This window comes from Poecilia latipinna, unplaced genomic scaffold, assembly GCF_001443285.1.
Source record: "Poecilia latipinna isolate Pla-1442-1.1 unplaced genomic scaffold, P_latipinna-1.0 Scaffold1756, whole genome shotgun sequence".
NCBI lineage: Eukaryota > Metazoa > Chordata > Actinopteri > Cyprinodontiformes > Poeciliidae > Poecilia > Poecilia latipinna.
The window spans coordinates 36852-57953 of NW_015114372.1; the positions used below are offsets into that span (position 1 = coordinate 36852).

The window sequence follows — 21102 nt, forward strand, 5'->3', positions numbered from 1 at the left end:
AGGATCGAGAAGGGGTGGACTGGGTGTGACAGGCTGTGAGCTCGGAGACTAAAAATAGACTCACTCTGACAAGATCCTCCCCCTCCCCGCAGTCGCCTCCCCCCTCCCACCCACAGTCTTGCTCACTCCTTCGCTCTGCCCAGCACCATGGGCAACCAGCTGTAGTGTCTCCTTTCTCTGTTTTCGTCCTTAGTCAGTCGACGCAATGCAATCCGTGACCTTCAAAGACGGGACTTTTTCTGTTTTGTTTTTCTTTGTTGTTGTTGTTTTTTTTCCGCAATTACACAACACCTGAAGAGTAATTATTTGTGTGTGATGCATTTATTAGCTCTCTTTTTCTCTTAGTGTTTCTGGTATGTAATTTGTTGCTCAAAGTTTAAGCAGAAGAAATCGGCATCGCTCGAGTTGTCAGAGATATTTTGTATTGCTCTGTTGGTCAGATGTCGCAGTAAATAAATAATTTCCCAAAATAATCTATGCCGAAAGCACACAAATGAATTTAATAGTAACATCAGCTATTTCTCCTAATGTGACTCTAACACATCATCCTGTAAGATGAACTCCTGCAGAAGTGTTATTCACAACAAGAGCAAATCTAACAAGTGAAGGAGGCACAGTCAGTGTGGTTGTGTTGGTGCATGAATGGACTAATTAACGTAAGCAGAGGGGTCCTAGCACACATGGCTAACATGCATGACTAGCACAGCGCTGCAGAGCGGCTGTGTGTGTGTGTGTGTGTGTGTGTGTGTGTTAATAACAGAACTAATCTTATCTGTCAGCTGTGCTCCCAGCTCTGTGATGTTCTGCTTATTGGGGCCACAGTGTTGATTTGAGCCACAGTATTTAACATTACTGTTGCTTTTATAATCTCGATGGCAATGTTACCTTTTAGATATAGCTAGGATAGCATCTCCGGGATGTAGCATGCTAACACATGCTTTAAGACAGTGACATTTGATATTTAAGGTCATTTCAAGGTTGAGTCATTTTTTTTTTTTTTTTGTCGTGATTTATTCAGCTCCTGTTGGGATGTTATGTAATGGAATGGAAAACACATTTGACCTTGACTGGTAGGAAAGACAAAAGATTTGAAAAAACAGGCCTTAAATGTCAACTTTGTGGTCTTGGGATTTATCAAAGGCAACATTTTCAATCCTTTGACCACGGTTCATGCAGCATAAATTTAAAATGTAAGTACTTTTGTTTCTCTTTGTGGACATCTCCACAAGACATGCACATATTCTTCTTTTGAAAGAATTTGCTTGACTTTCAGCACTGAGGTCGATTAATAGTATAACGATCTGTTCATATTAGCTGTAGCCTCATATTATTGAACTACTTAAAGTCTCTCCAAATGAACGTTTGGCTGAATGACTTTCAAATGTTTCAGAAAAAAATAAACCCACATTCAACATATTACCCTCTTGTCTTAACCTACAGCGGGGCAGTCTCAAAGTCAGGCTATGTATTGTATAGATTTGAGAATTGAATTTGACTTTCCTCTTAAAAGGAAATGAGGTTGACGGAAATAGGGTGTAATTTAAAACCTTCTGAACATAAAGTTAAAGCATACATGACATTTGAATTTGTTTCCACAGTAAGAGAAGAGGAATAAATTGAAAGCTATGGTTCAGTACTTTTGTTTCAACTGTTTACAGGTACAAAATAAACTAATATGACTCTTGCTTAGATATAACGCTGGCATAATTTGTTGGCTGAAAAGCAGGCAAACAGACAACTTTACATTATGCCACTATTACTTCTAACAATAAAGCTCAACGCTTTGAAGCAAGAATACTTTTGGTACGAAGGTGTTACACCCTTTCTCTGTATGCAGCTGCAGTGAAACATGGAGCCATTTTTACATGCACAGCTCGCCGGTAATGTGGCGTCACCTAAGTGTGTCAGTATCATGTCCTAATTAGCCCCCAGTTCCCCACCCTGGATCCTTTCTGACCCAGTCAGATCCATCCTCGTTCAAACACACATCCCTTCTAATTCCTCATAAAGCTGGACTTCTTAAAATTTTATCAGACGCTCTTAGGAAATGTTCTATTATTGTTGTTTGTTAGTGTTTTTTCTAAATTGTTGCCCAGTGTTTCCAGTTTTAGAGGCGTGTCCATATGAAGCATTTGGAAAATCAGCGAAAAAGCAACTGCAGTCTTAATGATTGGACGTAATGGTTTCAACAGATAGAAGAAACCACTGCTGTGTTAATCATGTCAGGAAAGGGCTCGAAATCAGCAGGAGTACATTAAAGGTCACTGTCAGGGCTTGTCAGTTCTACGTTTACCTACTGGTTTACATTTCGGCACAAATCCAGTTTGATCTGTGATTACTTCAAAAGTTTTACAGTATTTTACACGTGACATGATAAAATGGTAACCAGTTCTTTGTGCCTTTTAAATATTATACTAGATTGCCTCGGCTCTAAGATTTAGGGCTTTTTGCTTCTTAACCACCTAATCCCTTTGAATGTTCACACCAGCAGCCTCTGAGCCGGACCCGGCGGTTTTAACCTGCTAAATGTCCATCCTGTCCCGTATTATGAAACTAAGCAGCCCTCTAATGTCTTCCTCTTCCTGTCCGTGGCTCACTGTCCCTCTGTGATTACAGTGGGCAAATTGTTTATGGATGATTATGTAATGAGATTCATTCATTGTCAGTCATGCTTGACGAGCTGCTGCTCCTGGTGTTTCTGCTCAGTCCCGGGCGATTCGAGGGGAAAAAGTGGGAATGCTGCGAGGCGCAGGAGAGAGATGATAGTGGAGTTTAGAAAGTCTTTTCTTTCACTGGGAAAAAAAAAAACAACTTTTCAAGAGTATGCTTATATCTGACTACTTCTCAACTTACTCTTGGTCTTTTAACTTTAGCTTACATGTTCATATCTGAGTCCCCTTGCAAAAGCATACATCCCGCCTAACTGTTTTTTTTATGCTATTAATAAAAACTTCAATGTATATTATTAGACTTTATGGAATAGACCAACACAAGGTTGCGCACATACGTCGAGTGAGAAGAAAACGATGCAGGGTTTTCAAAATCTGTTTTGCACATAAATGGCTGAAGAGTGTTTCATGCATTTGTTTTTAAGAAACAAGTGTGGAACTACAGCTACAGGTTTTAGGAATTGCGTCTAAATCAGCCTTGCATGAAGTCTAAGTGTTTTGTACATTTTTCTTTGTGAGAAAACTATCTATGAACAGCAATTGCAGAACATTAATTTAGATTTTGACTGATTTTTACTCTTAAAGATAATGAAGAAGGTGGTGGTTCAACTTGAAGAAGTTGTGTAATTGTCAGCTAAAAAAAAAGTAAAACAGAAGTCACTCAACTTCATTTTCAGATGCAGAAAAAAAATATTTCTAGCCATCGTTGGGCATCTGTTTGATAAAAATGTGTTGTGAACAATGGTGTCATAATGTATTCTCTGATAAATACTCACTGATGGGTTTTCACTGTGAAAACATTAAAATATCAACACAAAGCTTAGCATTTTTGTTTTTTTTTCCCTGTGAAGTTCACATCTCTGTTTCAAACTATTGGTGGTAATACCTTTGATGCCAACGATTTTAAATAGTAATTTATCTTTTCCCCCTGCCCCCCCCCCCCCTTTTTTTTTTTCCACCATACTATTGTGTTTCAGGTGGATGGTGAGCATTTTTTTTTTATTATTTTATTTTTACTCTTAAACTGGCATTAAATCTTGGCAACAGTATTAAAGCAAAGGGCAGGACTAACACAGGACCAGCTGCTTCTGGAACAATATGAGACATTACTCTTCATTAATTATCTTATAAATCTACAGTAAGATCTTGATATTAAGTGTAAATTTAGGACATTTTGGGACTTTACAATCCTCTAACAAGTTCAGTTCGTTTTAAAACAGCTGAGATTCCCTGGTGGTACTTTTGGGAGCAACCAAAAAAAAACGGTTTATTTTGTGAAAGAAAATGTTAACTTCCATGTGGTTGTACGGCTCTAAGCCTCTTAATCTGCGCTGACCGCAGGCTCTTCGTGATGCGTGTGCTGCGCGGCTTTGAAACCTCAGTAAAATTTCTTGACTGTACCTGGATTTTTCAATTTGCACTTCCTCTGTGTATATTAATAGCTAAATCCAAAACCTCATGTCAGCCCCACTCACAAACACACACACACACACACACACACACACACACACACATGATCCATGTGTGCTAGGAACTACAAGTGTGTGCGATATGGAAAGAAAAGGGTGGAAGAGGAGACGGTTTGCTACCAGAGGCTCGTTAATCCTGCTTGAAAAGTTGGATTATAAATCCTGAGCAGAGTTTGTGAGATTATTGAACATAATTTAAAAACATCTGAGACGCATTTAAACATGGAGGCTTGTTAGCAGGAATCTGTCTAACTTAAAAAGGTGGAAATTGTGAGATTTTTTTATGTGCATAGTTGTAACGTGGAGTTGCATATCTACATATGGCCTTAAGTTTTTACTTTTGCACGACCAAATTCATAAACAGTAAAATTGCTGAAATGTGAAAGTTTCTTAAATCAGTTGAACTTACTCTCAGTGTCCCACTGCAGATGTTGACCCAAATCTGTGTTCAAAAAAGCTACAAAGTTTCCTTTTTGCTAATTTGGTGTGAGATGATAAACGGTAGTTTGTCGCATTCTAAAACCTCTCATTTATAAACCACCAGGACGATTGAAAATATCATTTTTCATCCTATTAATGAAGAAACATGATGACACATTTTGTAGGCCACCACTTTGTAGTTTGTTACTTTGCTACATAAACCTTTGTTGAAGATCCTGTTTTTAGTTTCTGCAGTTTATTAATTTAGATTAAGACTGTTTGATGGCTGGGTCATTAAGTGCATGTATTTAAACACTTTGCTCTAAAAAAAGAGACTTATTTCAAAGTTGAGAGTTTTTAAAACTTCATAATTTCATAAAAACAAAAAACAAAAAGAGTCTGATGCAAATGTCTAACCAGTTACGTCTAAATTGTGAAACCAACCAGAATAATGTAGACTTTTTAATAGCAGCTGAAATGGTTTCTATTATTATCTTTTGCTTGACCACGGTCTGGCGTGTCTATTAAGCACGTTAGAGGCAAGAGGTAGCCGATGAATTATTAATCCTATGGATAAGTCTTGATGCATCTTGTGTCCAAAATTTTGACTTGGCTCACTCCAGTCTATAAAAGTCAATCTAAGACACTTACTCTCTTTTTTTAAATCCACTTTTTCCTTTCCTCGCTTCCAGCAATAATTTTGTCTTGGATATTCCTTTCGCATCTGCCCATGTTGGATGTTCACTTCTAATAGTTTTTTTGTCTGACTTTGTTTTTGTTGTTGTTGCATTAATACGTGGCGTTTCTTTGTAGCAAAACCAAATTGCCATTTTAACCAGCCTATACAGGACTGGAACCCAATATTCTGATTGCTTTTTCCAGCTCTCAGGAGCTGTGCTTTATGAATGTCGGTGTGCATCAACAAAATGAGTCACAAGGACATCATTTTAAAATTCAGACACTTCTCTAGTGCCTCTCTAATTGCACTGCCTCTGAGGAGTTTTTGAATCCTTTATTATTGTTATAAGGCTCTGTTACAAAGTTGTACGTTCGATTCCAGCTTTTTCCAGCCGCAATGTGCCCCTGTATGAAGGCACTTAACCTCAAATTCCCCCTCACTCTGAGAGGTCAGTATGACTGGAAAAGCTCAATGTAAGTTCAGTCCATTTACTAAGTCAGGACACTGTTTACAAGTTTTTAATCAACAGTTGAATATCTAAACTAGTCCAGGTTTTCCGGTTTTCCTCGTTAGTCCATTTATCAAAGAATATCTAACAAAATTCTTGCATTTAATCAGTATCCATAAGTGACATTTGACTTGATTTTTTTTTTCTTTCAGCACATGAAACTTTCACTGTTGGTAGAAGGAAAAAAAGCAACGATTTGAGTGACTTTATCGAGGGACAGTTTGCCGAGGTTAGATGAGTGACTGACTCCTCCAAAACAGAAGCTTGTGGGCCTTACCTGATCTGTAGCTGTCATTATTGATCACGATCCGAAGCGAGAACAGTGGTAAGCCTATTACAGAGCAATAGATCTTTGCCCAAACCCAAATATTTTCTATACTTCTTTAGGTCATTTTGCAAAGAAGGCCCCAGTATGCCTCTTACTGCTCCAAGACATGATGTCTCACTCCATCACATCTTGAAGCGAGATGCCACAGCACATTTCCAGGCATCTGGTGGAGTCCATCCCTCAGTGGGTCAAAGTGGTTGTGGCTAATAAAAACAACAACAACAACAAAAAGCAATCTATGCTGTTGTTCATAGATTAATGCCTAATCTGTGAGTATTTTACATTTTTATCCAAATGGAAATGACTAATAAACTTCTTTAGGAGTCAACAAAATGAGTCGCAAGAATTTATTTATTTTTTATTCTTGCCAGAGTCAGTCAGTCAGTCAGGATGATAACAGTCTTCAGTTATGTCTTGCTAATCTCTCCTTGTGTCTCTCACTATGAATCAACATGTGAACAGTGGCTGTCACAAAGCAGCTGAGCAGCTGTGACAACCACAGATCAGTTGGTGTGTGTGCATGTGCAAATGTGCTTCTGTTTTTACCAATAGCATTGTGCGTGCATTTGTGTGTGTGACTGTGTTCACGCTTGTGTCTTAGTTTGTGCCCGCCTGAGCACGTTTGTCACCAGGGGCTGGATGCTGAAATTTAGCTCCAGCGAATGAGGGAATATTCGGGGTGGTCATGTGACTTTGTGATGTCAAAAAGAGAGAGAGAGAGAGAGAGAGAAAGGGAAAGAGAGAGTAAGGTGCAATTTAGCCCCACAGCTGATCTGTGCAGTGCTCAGAGAGAAGCTGAGACAACCAGACACAAACACACACGCGTGCGCGCGCACTTTTGCTTTTTCACTGCCATGCACTTTTTTCTTTCGCCCGTAAGCGCACATGCACTTTACATGCCTAACATCCATGCAGTTGCATATACAAACAACTGCAAGGAATCACTCTAAAATAGACAGGGGATCATTTCTTTCCTCTACTTCTCAAGATCACAACTGTTTGGTAAGTGAAGACTCCTCTGCCTCCTGGACAGCAGCAACAGGACACTTGAAGCAGAAGAAAGCAACTAAGGACACAGAAAGAGGAATCAAAAAGGACAACCACAACTAAGGGAGCGGAAAAAGGCTGACAAGCAAACAGGTTGGAGGGAAGATCAACAGAGGGAAGACCCACTGCAGTGCATAAGAATGTCTTTCCTTTCTGGCTCACCCTGGCAGCAGCCTGGCATCATTAATGGAAACAGTGGGTATGGACAACCTTCCAGCGGGTATCAGCAGCACAAACCTCCCGGTACTCTCTCCGGTGCCAGCATCCCTGCCGTGGTGGCCTCTTCTCCACTGTCTCCCTCCAGTCCAGCTGCTCCCCACCACGGCGACCTGCATTGCCAAGGCCAGATGGCACCAGGAGGAGCCACTGCCATGGCACAGACGGGATCCAGAATAACTCTGATGGAAGATGAAGGGAAATTAGGCCGAGGCAGCACCGAGGGGAATTCATCGGGGATGTTGGCATCAGGAACCCCGAGCTTCACCACACCGTTGTTGAACATAGAGGATGACTGGTCTAGACCAGAAAGGCCAAAGGAAGATGGACTTAAGGTGGGAGTGGTTGGGGCTGTATTAGGGAGTGCAGGACAGAGCCCCAGCAGCCCCCTGTCGTCACACTCCTCCCCAACTTCAACATCACCCTCCCCTTCTCTCTCACCAGGGAGAGTCTTTTCGAATTCTGTCATTGATCCTAAGCCATTTGGACAGAGCAATCTCCAGCGAAATATGGAGGGATTTTACCTTCAGGGATCACAAACAGCTGTCCAAGGACACGTCTTCTCACCGGTGTCAGAACGTCAGGAAAAAATACCATTAAGTCCATCCATCGCCAGAGATACAGTTTCACGTGAAGTAAAAAAAGAGGATGAGAGGATAACAACTGGAAGCCTGTTGAAAACTCTGAAGGAAGATTCTAATGCAAGTAAGCCCGGAAATCAAATACTCAAGCCATACTTAGGAGAGTCAGGTACAGATGTACCTGCTCCTTCTGTGTCTGACCTAACAGGTAGCAAAGCTAGCACCGCATTGCCCACAGGACATGCACCTGCATCTCTGTCTCCACCCAACAGAGCTGCTGGTAATGCAGGACTGAGTGTTGTTGGAGGGTACAGGTCAGACAGAGAAAACTTAAGCCATACTGAAACGGGAGCAGCAACACGTGTTCCACCAAAAAGCAGTGTAACCGAGAAAAGAGTTGCAAGTCCTGGCCCGGAACAGGCTTTCAATCACCACGAGGACACAACAAACAGAGAAGCCAAAACAACGAGAGGTAATGACATCCCTCAGCGAACTGCAGTGAGACGTGCAATGTCTGACTGTTCACATCTGTCTGTTCCCATGGTAATGGCCGGGGCATACCCTACGGGTTTGACCGTCACACAAGTGATGGCACCCAGCACGCCAGATTTCATCCCAATGGGAACACCCAGGCCCTCTTACCCTCATGTAGCTGTCCGTCGATCACTCACGGTTACAGACGGTTCTGAAGGCTCCGCTTCAATGGCAACGATGATCTCAACTCCTTTAATGATGTCACCTGTGGTGCCGTCTTCTCCTCCCCCTAAGAGGCATCATGGTAGCTGTGAAACCAATGTTCTACTTCCTGTTCCAGCTCCTGTAGGAACGCTGGCTAAAGGCGCCCAGGACACTATGACAGTAACCACCGGTAAGACGTCTCTCCTGTTTGGTATGTGTCAGGGGTCAAATGAGAGACTAAAACATGAGAATATCCTCATGTTCACAAGTAACTCATTTCTTTAAATGTCTGTTGCTGGTCCCAAACCAATTACAACTAGAACTATCATGATATTAATTTTCAAAGTTCAACTCTCAGACACTGCTTAACCTTTTTCAGTGTAGATGTCTACTGAGGACACAACTGTCCTCCTAATGTTTGTCATAAAAACTTATTGTAATGTGAGTAACTAGTAGACAATTCAACTGCGATTCAGAAAGTCTTCCATTTCTGCGTTTCTAGTGATTTTGCTTCATGTTTTCTTTGATCAGCTACAATCAGCAGGGTCCATTGCCACTGGTTCCGACTTGTTTCTGCTTTTATTGTCAGCTTCAGACTGGGTCCGCCGTTTGTTCACATTGAAATGTGTGTTATTTAATTTTTAGCTTTATTGGCTGCTAATTTTGTTATGACTGAACAGATAAGTTACAGCATGACTTTGACTCTTCTTGTTTATCGCTTTTATATCAAGTACCTCCATGCAACGCCTTTGCTGTTTTGAGGACAAAGATAACTTTTTTGGATGTACTTGCCACGTCTCCAGAGTTGAAAACTTCCAACAGAAGTTCATTGTTTCGATTCTCAGCCATGATTGTCTAGTTAGCCTCTAAAACGGAGGAGAGGAGCAAAGTGTCGGTGTTTCTGTAGCTCTGCTGTCCGAAGTTGAAATTGAAGTTAATCTTCTACAATTATCCTGTAAAATGGCATGTACCTCACACACAGGTGGGGATTTGTTTGCACTGCATTCGTCTGTTTGGCATCTCCATTGAACCTAAACTCATCAAAACTAAAATTAAAAAAAAAAAATTAAAACCAAGAAGATGATTTGTTTCTGTTGTTTCACTAAAACAAAAGTACAGACTGAATGTAAAACAGCAAATGGAGTTTTTTGTTGTTGTTGTTGTTGCATGAATGGAATCTGAATTCAAACAAGTAATCTGACTTTCACAACAAGACATAAGTAGTTTTAATTTGTGATGTTTTTTTGTGGATTGGTGTAGCCTTTTTAACAATCATGAAAAAAAAGGAATCAGAGAAGCAAAACGGGTAATTAGAAGCAAACGATTATATTAGTGGATGTAATGTCTCAACGCTCCTCTACCTCAAAGATGGTTTCCTCCTTTGACGCAACAGCGCTTAGTTTAAATCAAGTTAATCTACCCCTAACATTTTACCAGACAGGTTTAAGTAAACAAGATTTTCCATAAAGACGTAGAAAATTAAAACCCCACTATAAATATTTTCTTTCCTGACAGAATTTGAACAAATTAAATCAGTAAGAGTGCTGGTTTTCCTTAGGGCTCGTTTCGTTGCTGTATTTCATTTAATTTGAGAATTGTCAAACAATGAGTTAATTATGTTTTAATGTTCTCTGGTGATGGCCGGGAAGTTTTGTTAAAGCTAATGTTGAAATTAAAAGACTGAGATTTGCATCTTAAATGTTATAAAACCAGTAACACGCATCAGTTTTCTTCATTTAAAACTGAAATGTGTTATTTCCATAGTTTGTTTTTGTATCTTTGGTCTTATCAAATCATCCAGAGCATGGTGTTCTGCTTTTCAGGCTACAGACACCAGGAAAGCGGAGACATTGATTAGACATTGACTCTGACTGTACTCATTCAAATATAGAACAGCTATTTCTAGCTTTGTGTCTGTCTGCGTTTGTGTAGGCACTCTTTTGCGTGTGTGTGTGTGTGTGTGTGCGTGTGTGTGTTTCCGCGTGCATCTGTGCGTAGGTGAGCAGCGTTCACTGACGTGAATCTTACAGATTTTTAAAGGCAAACGCCTACATAGACACACAGAGTAAACATCATGTCTGCACTCTCAGATCATTCATCACCAAAGGAAAGTAATAAATTAATATACACATACAAATGGTGCGTGTACAAAAAAGAAATAAAAAAGAGTGGCAGACAGAGGTAATACCTTCCTAGCGTAGGATTAGACCCCACCTCGCCACCGAGATGTTTTCTCGGACTTTGATTGGTTTTCAGGATGCGTTGCTTATTGGTATCAATCAGAGCAGCAGGGTGTCATTCAGACAGTCATTTTTCATATTCATTTCTTATTACATAGCCATATGTAATAGATTAGAATATATCTTATATATGTATACACACAGACTGAAGTTTTCAAGCATTTATTTCTGTTACTTGTGATGATTTTATTCTTCCGGCTAGTTCATGGAATAATTTATTGAATATGACCATACATCAAACACATTGTTTATGATTGTTTTTTGTTTGTTTGTTTTTTTTTGGTGCTGGGTGCGGTGCGACACGGTGGCTACCGAACAGGAGTCTGGGGTGTTATTGAGGTTCTACATTTTTCAAAATTTGCTTCCCACATTTGACACAATCTGACTCCTGTGCTGAAGGGTCAAGACTTTGTGACGCACAAACCTGAAGCTGTTGTAGAATTGTGCTTTCCGTCTTCTGATTGGTTTTGATTCCCATTAACTTCTGCAAAAGGAGGAGCTTTCCCTGAGCAGCCTTCATGCTAGAAACACCTCTGACGCAGTCGTTCATATCCTCATTTTTTTCCAACTACGCTGTGCGATTGATAAACCGTGTGTCTATCTTTGGTCTTGTGTTGCTTATAAAATGAGGGCAGATGGCAAATGCAGACAAAAACAGTCTGAGAGCACAAAGTTATAGCTCATTGCCTCTGCAGCTTGTTGTTGTGCAGTTGGAGGAGAGTGAAGGTGAACTGCTCCAGGTGAAGCGTCGGATCCAAAAACAGGCTCAGGAGGGGTGTACGTCGTAAACCCAAATCATATATATATATATATAAAATCATATTTATTTTAAAAGGACACATTTAACACTCTGATCATTAGCTTAAATGCAAAGCGAAACACTTTTCGGAGTGAAGTCTTGTCTGGGATTCTCTCAATTTTCTCTGCAGTTAACAAACCAGCAGATGCACCATGCACCTGTTGTACAGAATCTGTCCTTGCTTTTCGGCATGCCACCGCTTTCTTTCTTTCTTTCTTTCTTTTTTTTTTTGTTTTGAAGATAAGACCTCAATTTCTGAAGCTGTCGTTGCATTTTCTGAGCAAAACTGCAGGCGTACTTCGTCCCACATGCAACAAAAGAGCAATCGATGAATCGAGTTACGGTTGACTTGTTTTAACACATTGCCATTGATTTTATGTGCCACAACACAGATCGTTTCCTGCAAAAGTTTCAAAAGCTTTTCAGCTTTTGTGTTTGTTGAGATATTTATACGTTTTACAAATAAAAAGCAACAGTTTTACAAATTCAGCATAATTTTTTTTTTTTTTAGAACAACCGAAATTATCTTACAGCCCAACGCCTAAGTCAGCCAGACTGCGAGTTCATTTGAAGTCCTCTCTAAATCTTTTGCTCTCTCCACCACAAACAGTTATTCCATCAGCAGCTGCAGCTGATTGCCAGCAGCTGTATGTTTTAGTCTGCAGTTTTTCAGTCTGCAGTTTAATGCCGGATGAGTCACTAGGCTGATGTTGTTGGGTGCAGTGACACGGCACTGAAAATGACCATTTTACAAGCAACAAATCACCAGTTTGCTAATCTGAAGCTCTGATATTCCAGCCTCTGCTTTACAGGTTAAACATTTTGAGTGCAGCTTGTGCACATTAAGCAGACTATATATATATATATATATATATATATATATATTCAGAAGAAAATCACATGCAGTAATAAGGACAGACTCATGTGTCTTTTTAAAAAATATTATGTATTGTATACAGATATAGCATATAGCATTGTAACTCTGACTGTCAAATTACATTATCCATACATACTATATTTATAACACAGTGTGAGATTTACGGGTTCAATCTTAAGGTTTTAATTGGTCCAAGTTAGAGTTAGTTTTTTTTTATTTTTTTTTTTTATCGCATATCACAACAATGCTCTGCACATTACTGGTTAAGACCAGACCGTGATTTATGACACATTTATAAACACAGTGTCAAGGAGGAAGCATAGCCAATGAGCTCAGGAAAGACGGTGGTTGCTACAGATCTATTTGGCGGGTGGTAATTTGCTGGAATTTGTTTTTGTTGCCTGACAACGTCATTGTCTTCCTGGTTTCACAGATCTGGATACAATGCGCTTGGATCACAAGAAGGAGCTCTAGAAATGAAAGAGGGCCGTGGGGGTCGGAGGGCTCTGGCTGTTTCATTACGTCTTTGAAATCTCTTCTTATTTTTCTTTGCTGTTCTCTAAAGAAAATGGATTCTAATCATGCACATTTCCTTTGTTAGACACCAAAACACTGCAGGGAGTCCTGAACATTAAAATTCATGAGACTACGCCGCAGAGAGGGTTTAGGGAAGAGTTGGAGCAAGTTATGAGTTTTCACCGCACTAAGCTTAACGTTGCCACATTGGAATTGACTTCATTACTGCTACAGGGGAAGATGAAGAGGCGGATCGCTTATGCAGATTTGAAATGGCTTTAACTGAACGCCGAACATGTGTGGCGTTTGCTTTTCCGTCGCCAGACAACGGCCACACGGTTTGTTTTCTTTGCTCAGGTTGAACACGGCCATGTTCGCTCGCAGACTGAGCAAGCACGAAGGCACGGGTCAGAATAACACAATAACTGTATGTCAAGTAATGACAACAAGCAACAGGCTGCGTGTGCCATCAGGCAGTCGTGAGGAAGCCTGAGCAGCAAATTAAGACGAATCGAAGAAAAAAAAGCACGGATGATGCAGACGGTTTAGTTCAGAGGGAGATGAAGGGACGCCGCATGCCGCGGCTTGGCCTGTCCGCTCTCGGTTATGTAACAGACATGTTGGCGGCCTCAGAGAGCGCTGGTGTTTTTCTAACCCTTACTCTCCCAGCTGTCTGTCTTTAACCGTCAGACTTATGTAAACGTTGTGACTGAGTCTTTCTCCTTTTGATTATCACTTTGCTCCTTCCTTTTTTTTGTTTCTTCTCATCTCTCTAACCAGATAGTTTTAAACTCTGCTCCTGCACCACTATGTATGACTGGAGTTTATTGGAAAATGACAAGGACCAACTTTTCTATCCGCATACTTTCTACAGTGCTCCGAAAAAAAAAAAAAAAAAAAAATTATGATTAGTCCCGTTTCAGGTTTCTCCTGTTTCTTTATGTCGCACTTTGATGATATTTCAGGTCATCAAATTTGGAAAAATCAAAAGAGTTCCCAAATGAAGACTTTTTTTAGTTATTCAAACTGAACTGATGTTTTTAAGAAAAGCAATATTTTTTGCAACTCATCCCGACAACGATCGAATCTTTTACATTGCTTTGGAGGATTTCCCCCCCCCCCATTATTCTTTGCAGATTATTTTAACTCAGGCACAGCTGTTCAAGTTTACCGTTTTTGAATCTTATGAAACTTTTATATCTTTCTGGAAAGTTACTCGTAATTATGTTTAGTCTTATCTATTTCCCTTGTTTTGTCTTATTTAATCGTGTACGAATTTAAAAAAATGTAAAGTAATTATGTCTGTATGTAAATTAATGTACACATTTGTGCTTGAAACAAATCAAAAATACTTGGTAAGATTTTGTGTTTCTGGAGTGAGGCTCACTCCAGAAATGTAATTTTTATTTGTTAAGGCCATCAGAGGTGCATCGTCGGCATTGTTCGGATAAATATCCTGCTGTTCAGCCCAGGTGCACTTGAGCTTAATTATTACTGGACACTAATTTTAAGTTCTTGTTAACGGAGAGGAGAATTCAAGGCTCCATTTGTTATCATCATTAAGATGCTTTTTGGGAAATATGAGACGGACCTTTGCCTCGTTTCTGGTCCATCGGTAGTTTTTGCATTGGATCCTCCCATGGAAGCCATTTTTCCCCCCCGTTCTCTTTCGTGATGTTGAAACTTGAAGCTGCAGAGGAAAGCGAGGCCTGCTGTGCTGTGCATGTTGTTCTGGTTTGTTCTGTGACGAGTCATTGATGCGAACTTAATGAAATGTTGGAGACTTTGTGACTGATGGTACCAGTGACCTTGTGTCGCATGTGCTCCTGAATTTCTTTAGATCCAAGCATTATGTGTTGCATTTTGAGGTCTTTTAATCTACTTAATGTTGTCAGATGGGTTCTTTTGAAGATTTCTCGATTCTGTAGGATTGTAACACAAGTGTTCAGGCTTGAAAAAAAAAATCAGTTAATTTGTGATTTATCAACAGCAGTAATTACTTTTTACAATTGTCCAAATTACTTTCCTTAGATTTTCATCCTTAATAATTTTTTTTTTTTTGTTGAAAACGGAAACGTATAAAATACAGCCACAATCCTTGGCTGAACTGTGATTAACACAAAGTATCAGGGTATCATACACTTTATCATACACTTAACTGTATAAGCGTAACTTCTCCACAACTTTTCACAGTTGGAGAGAAGATTTAATCTCTACAACTTTGAGATTAGAAAGAGTTTAAAATGGATCTTTCTGGAGAATATTTCAAATGCAATGTGTTGCTCACAGTTTGGATTAAAAAGGTAAAAAAAAAAAAAATTGACAGAACAAAAGCTAGCATTTGAAATCCTGATGCCAAACCCCCACCGACTACTGTCAGGACTGGGGATGACGGTGCTGACATGGATTTTGAGGAGACTGCCTGTCACCATTGTGAGCGCTTACATAAGGCCGTGCATTAGACTAAATGGGTTGTCCTGTTTACCGAGTGGACCCAGAATCATCTGCTGCCACGACCTACATAGAATCTTCCACTTGGATGTTCAAATCTATAAATAACAGAAGTGCAGATGAAAAACTAGCAAGTGATGTGATGTGATACTTTTCTGTCGGTGAAAGATGTTTCACTTCTCAGAACCACAAGTCGAATGTGATTCTATTAAGTGATGCAATTTATTGAGGTTTTCATTTGTTAAATGTTTGAAGTGTTTGAGTTTTTGTTTTGTTGTTGTTGTTTTTTTGAGTGTGAACATATGTGCAAATGTAAGCTTTAATGAAAGCGAGGAAAGACTGCATAACCATGTCACTAAAGTCATTAGGGTATATTTGAAATAAATTAGGGATAATGTATCTTCACTCCAGTCAGAATGAAACATGTTCAAGTGGATTCGTTTCCAGAACATGGATATTTATTCTGTGACGTTATTGACTGGATCAAGGAAATTTAAATCAGGATTGTTTTCATTTCGATTGAACCGGATTTAAAATGTGTTTCTAAATAATCGCTGATAAAGAAGCTTAAATGTGTCAAACAAACATAATTCATCATGCTTAAAGCACCTTTTTCATTTGAGATAAGCTAACATTGCGATGGACACATTGACAAAATTTCATTTTTAGCTTTGAATTTGACATAACGCAGTGAATGTTAAACTTTTTTCCTCTTTTTCTTTAATCTGTGCTCTTAACGGTCAAATAGTGAGAATGTGTGCTCAGCTTTTGTGATCCTGGCTGCAGTGATGGAAACCTGCATCCATTTATTCCACAAAACATGCATTAATTTTCCTGAAGGCAGATCACAGCAAGATTAATGAGTTGAAGACACCACCTTGCCAGATACTTTGCTGCTTTTTCTGGCACAGTCCAAATAAAAATCCTCACTGCCTGTCTTTGCAGCCACTGCTGTCAAAACGTGCCACATGATCGGTGCTCTCGTAGTTTCAGAATTAGCATGTGAATGCACCCATTTCAATCAGCTTTTTACTTGTCTTACATGTCTCTTTTCTAATCAATTCTTTGGTGAGCTACTTTAGGACATTGTAAAATGTCAGCCTCATTTGTGTCCTCTGAACCATTACAAATGAAGTATTTTAAGCAACAGCAAAACTTGCGAACTAATCAACTCAGCCTTTTTCTTATAAACATATATATATAAGCCAAACACTGGCCTGTTTGTATCACATAAATGTCAGATTTCTTTGAAATATGACCACGATTTTAAACGCATTTCTTAAACAATAGGTAATACATCTTCCCTTCTTTGCAGATTAGAGAAAATGTTCATATATTACAAGTTTTACACTTCAAGTTTTAAACTTCAATTAAATTATTAATTTCTCTGTTCAATCAATTCAATAAACTGTATTAAATCTAATTAACCTCAAATAATTAATATTCTACAACTTGCATATTAATTTCCAGAGAATCTACCAGGATAAAGGAACAAAAAATATACAATGGATGTTGAAACTTAACAAACTTCTGATTTCTAGCATGCTGCTTAATATTACAGGTCAATACTGTCCAAAATGTGGACTTGTTTGTAATTTAATACAAAAGTAACTGCTTGGTAACGATGGCTTTAGCAAGAAGATCCTTTAGTAACTGTTTGGTATTTGCCCCAAAACAGTGTATACCAGATCTGTTTGTTATTTACATTTTACAAGATATATTTTAAATTAGGTTGATCACGTTTTCTGAAATCTCTCTCCAAAACTTGGCATTTTACCAGCTAAATTGTATGTGCTCACTGTATATGTTATTATCAGCTATTTTCTCAAAGCTTGCTTTATTAAATTAGCTTAACTTTGACCACAAAACTCTTTCCCTGGCAGTGAAATCTGACAACAAGGAGAAGCAGGAGAAGATGGACGTCATCTCCAGCAAGACTGACAGGATCGACAACGTGGACAAGAAGAAGGAAGAGCAGCTGAAGAAGGAAAATAACACTGACAAGAACCAGAAGCCAGAGATGATCCTCAAAAGTGAGGAAAAGATGGAGAAGCTGAACGACAAGGCTGGCGAGAAGCCGGAGAAGGTGGACAAGCCGGAGAAGACCAACAAGGACGAAAAGAAAGAGGAGGAGAAGAAGGAGGAGAAGGGAGGAAAAGGCCCGGCCAAGTCTCCCACAGGCAACGGCAGCAAAACCGTGCCAAGCGCCGACAGCAAGAGCAAGGTGAGCGTCTGTGACACACCAACCCAAAGTGCCCTTCACACACACACACACACGCACACTCCCTGTTCACGAACTCACATCAGTCCAGGTGGCAGCGGATTCAGTGGTAACAGAAATGCTCTTACCACACCAAAGTAATCTTTGATCATGCGGATATTTAATGTGGGTGTTTTTGGATGTGCTGTGGTGCGCGTGTGTGTGAGTCACACCTCAGGCCACTTTCCATATCATCTGCTCTCTGTGGGTTGCTCAGTTCTTTTATTTGATGCTTTTATGATTTACTGCTCATTACCTACACAAGGTGGGTTTCTGGTTGATCTTTTATAATCTTTTTTTTTAATTATTTTTTTTATGGTTGCCATATGGACTCTGGCTATGCTGCCATGTTTCTGTTGCTGCTGAGATTTCACCGCTGCATTTTTTTTTTCCTCCCCTCTTTGCCCTCCTTTATTTATTTTTCCCTTCCTTCCCTTTTGGGTTTTATATATTTATTTTTTGCTACTCTGCCCTGTTTTTTTCCTCCCCATTTGCATTCATAACCCAGCCTGATGTGGGTCCAACCAAACAAAACTCAGCCAAATCGCGTCCATCCACCCTTTCCACCAATGATGCGGCCAACTCTGCCAAACGCCCCTCCCCCCCTGCAGCCAATAAAAAAAGCCCCGCGCCCAAGGCGACCACACCCACCGCTGCAAAACGTCAGCCAACCACAGGCTCGACCAAGGCTGCCAAGGTGAGTTCAAATCCTTTGTGTTGTATATGAAATGATGCAATGAATCAATAAAACCTTCATGATGAGAAACCGATCAGCATGTTGTTGCGTAGAGGAGTAGGGAAACGTCTCGGTGACCAGCCGTGCAGTGTCCACTTAAACTTTGCAAAAAAACTTTATGATCAGGACATTTCACTTCTGCTTGCAGACGCTCATAAAAGGTGTTTATTTTTTACCCACACAAAATCTCCCGTCTAATAAAACTTTAAAAGTGCTTCTTTTCCTGTGGGACGTCAGACATCAAGGGCCATCCCTCCGTCCCAAATCTCATTTCAAATCTCATAATATTAAAGCCTCATCCCACCTGCTTTTCTTCATGAATTTCAGGTGTGCCGCCTTAACCTTTCATTAACTTCCATCCTTTGTTTTACTCATCGCTGCCTGATGAGAATTGTATTGGCCTGTGTGCACACAGCGGCGAGAGGAAGCACGCGTACCAAAGAGGCAGAAATATACATTTATGTTCGTACTGTCACACAAAAGGATTAACATCCTCAGAGGGCGCTGCTGTGCATGGAAGCTTAAAGGCCACCGATACTCAGTGCCTCAGTAGGAAATTATGCAAATACCACGGCGAGTCTTTATCACGTTTAACTGAGATAGAAAAATCCTCAACAGTAGAGCTAATTCACAAAGCCCTTAGTGTGGATTAAAACGCCTACCTCTGCTTATTGCATTTGACTTCTGATCTTTTTCAGTAACAGTCAGTGTTTAAAAATGTGTTGGCGACTTTGGAGAAATTTGAGTTTAACGGTGTTGAAATCTTTTTTGGTGTGACAGACTGCTCTAATCAGGAGTCTAAACGGAGAACCTTTAAGCACAAAGTTAAACTTTTTAATGGAGAAAGAGAATTTTACCCTTAAAGGTAAAGAGCGTGGTGACCGCTGTGCTTTTGTGTGCTTGGCTGTCGGTGCGATTCAGCCCCTTCCTTAGACATATAAATGTCTCTGTGGGGTCCCATTACTGAAAATCTCCTGTCTCTCTCTAAACATGACTTTAATACCTTTATCTGTACTTTAAGCTCAACTACAACAAATGACTTGGTGGCAAACCATTTAAACTGATAAATGATACCATGTAGTTTCTGCTGTTAATCAACTGCAGGCAATAAGTGAGTCCTGTGGGTTCATGCGTTTGGTAAACGACCCGAGTGAAGTGGCCCAGCCTCTACTGTCTGCTTTGAATTTCAGACTCCAGAAAATGGCGCCGCGGAGAAACGCCCACCCGTACCAAAGGCCACGCCCACTCCTCGGCAGGCCCCCAGTAAGAACGTCACCTCTGCGGCGGCTGCGAATAAAGCCACAGGTACACACAGCGTCATCTCTGACAAGACATCTAGAGTTCCTGTTCTTCTTTCCACACAATTACTTTCTAAAAAACATCGTTGTCTCTGAGAGTCACTCTAAGAAAACCTCCGACTGTAACTGGAGCAGTGAGACACACTGGCACCCCTCAGGCAAAAAGCTCACCGAATTGTTATCATATGTTGCACTTTAGATCCAAGTGCAACCTTTCCTAGACACAGCACTCATATTTTTATCTGCACATCACAAACAGAATCTCACCTCTCTAAGAAAGGAGGCTGTGAATCAGTCAGGGACATGTTTGCGTCAAACTGCCGTCTTTTTCTTTCTCCCCCACCCCTCCTCTCTCTTCTCAGCTAGCAAAAATGACAAGAATGAGAACAAGACGGGGGAGGCCAAGAAACCCAAAACTACAAGTAAGAAAAGTAAAGTTTTATTCCTGGTTACAATATTAAGAGCTATGTAAGATGTCAGGTATTATAGTTAAGACTGAATGTGATCGTTTCCTACTTCACAGACGTTAAAAGGTAATTCTCTTGTCCCCTCCAGCGCGTCCTCGCCCCGCATCCACAGCCACTCCGGCAACCCCATCTGCCTCCACCAACGGCGAAGGCGCCGCCAGCCATCGCCGCCGCGTCATCACGAAACCGCCGGTGCCCAAGCAGACCCCTCTAGAGAAGAAGCCAGCGGCGCCTCGCCCTCCCCGAACCCCCCGACCCATCAACGCTCCGACGCCAGATCTGAAGAATGTGCGCTCCAAGATCGGATCCATCGACAACATCAAGTACCAGCCGGGAGGCGGGAAGGTAAGGGGAACAAAAACAGGGGGTCTGCACCTCAGAGAGGTCGATAAATAATTCAGAACAGAGATGTTCCTGTCAGGATTCCTGAAAGGCGGAACAAACAAGCTGGTAGTTTGTAATTCAAATAGCTGTCAGGTGCTACATTATAATAACATGGTTTGTAGTCCAAAAGGCTTTTTCTGCTGTTTCTACATATTGTAGTTATATTACAATCCAGACAAAGTTACCTACCTGTTGGAAAAAGCTCCGTTAATGGCATCAAGTCATCGACTTCTAGAGTAAGGCACAAGAGGAAATACTCAGTTGTTTAATTTGTCACAGAAAAATACAAATAAAATCAAGCCTTGAGTTTCCATTCATTTAGTGAGAGACAAAAAGAAAAACTGTTGAAAAATAATTATTTCCAGACAAATTACAGCCGCCACAGTTATAAGTATCCCAAACAATTTCTATAAAATAAATGTCACCAACTCATTGTTTTAATTTATGCACCGCTCTTCTTAAATCAAGCAGAATGTTAA

At 40.3% G+C, this 21102-nt stretch overlaps 1 protein-coding gene across 7 annotated transcripts in view; it reads left to right on the forward strand.

Moving 5' to 3' along the window:
• The window catches only part of LOC106965048 (microtubule-associated protein 4-like), a 57479-nt gene that overhangs the window by 23992 nt on the left and 12385 nt on the right, over positions 1–21102 (forward strand). For 5 of the 7 annotated variants that reach the window (XM_015060926.1, XM_015060928.1, XM_015060925.1 and 2 more), the window contains 5 exons: positions 17362–17702; positions 18247–18435; positions 19665–19779; positions 20135–20194; positions 20328–20584. In XM_015060926.1, coding sequence (XP_014916412.1) covers positions 17362–17702; positions 18247–18435; positions 19665–19779; positions 20135–20194; positions 20328–20584 — 962 coding nt within the window. Of the gene's footprint in view, positions 1–6851; positions 8786–17361; positions 17703–18246; positions 18436–19664; positions 19780–20134; positions 20195–20327; positions 20585–21102 lie in introns of those variants that run through there. The other 2 variants (XM_015060927.1, XM_015060929.1) reach the window with 2 other exon arrangements.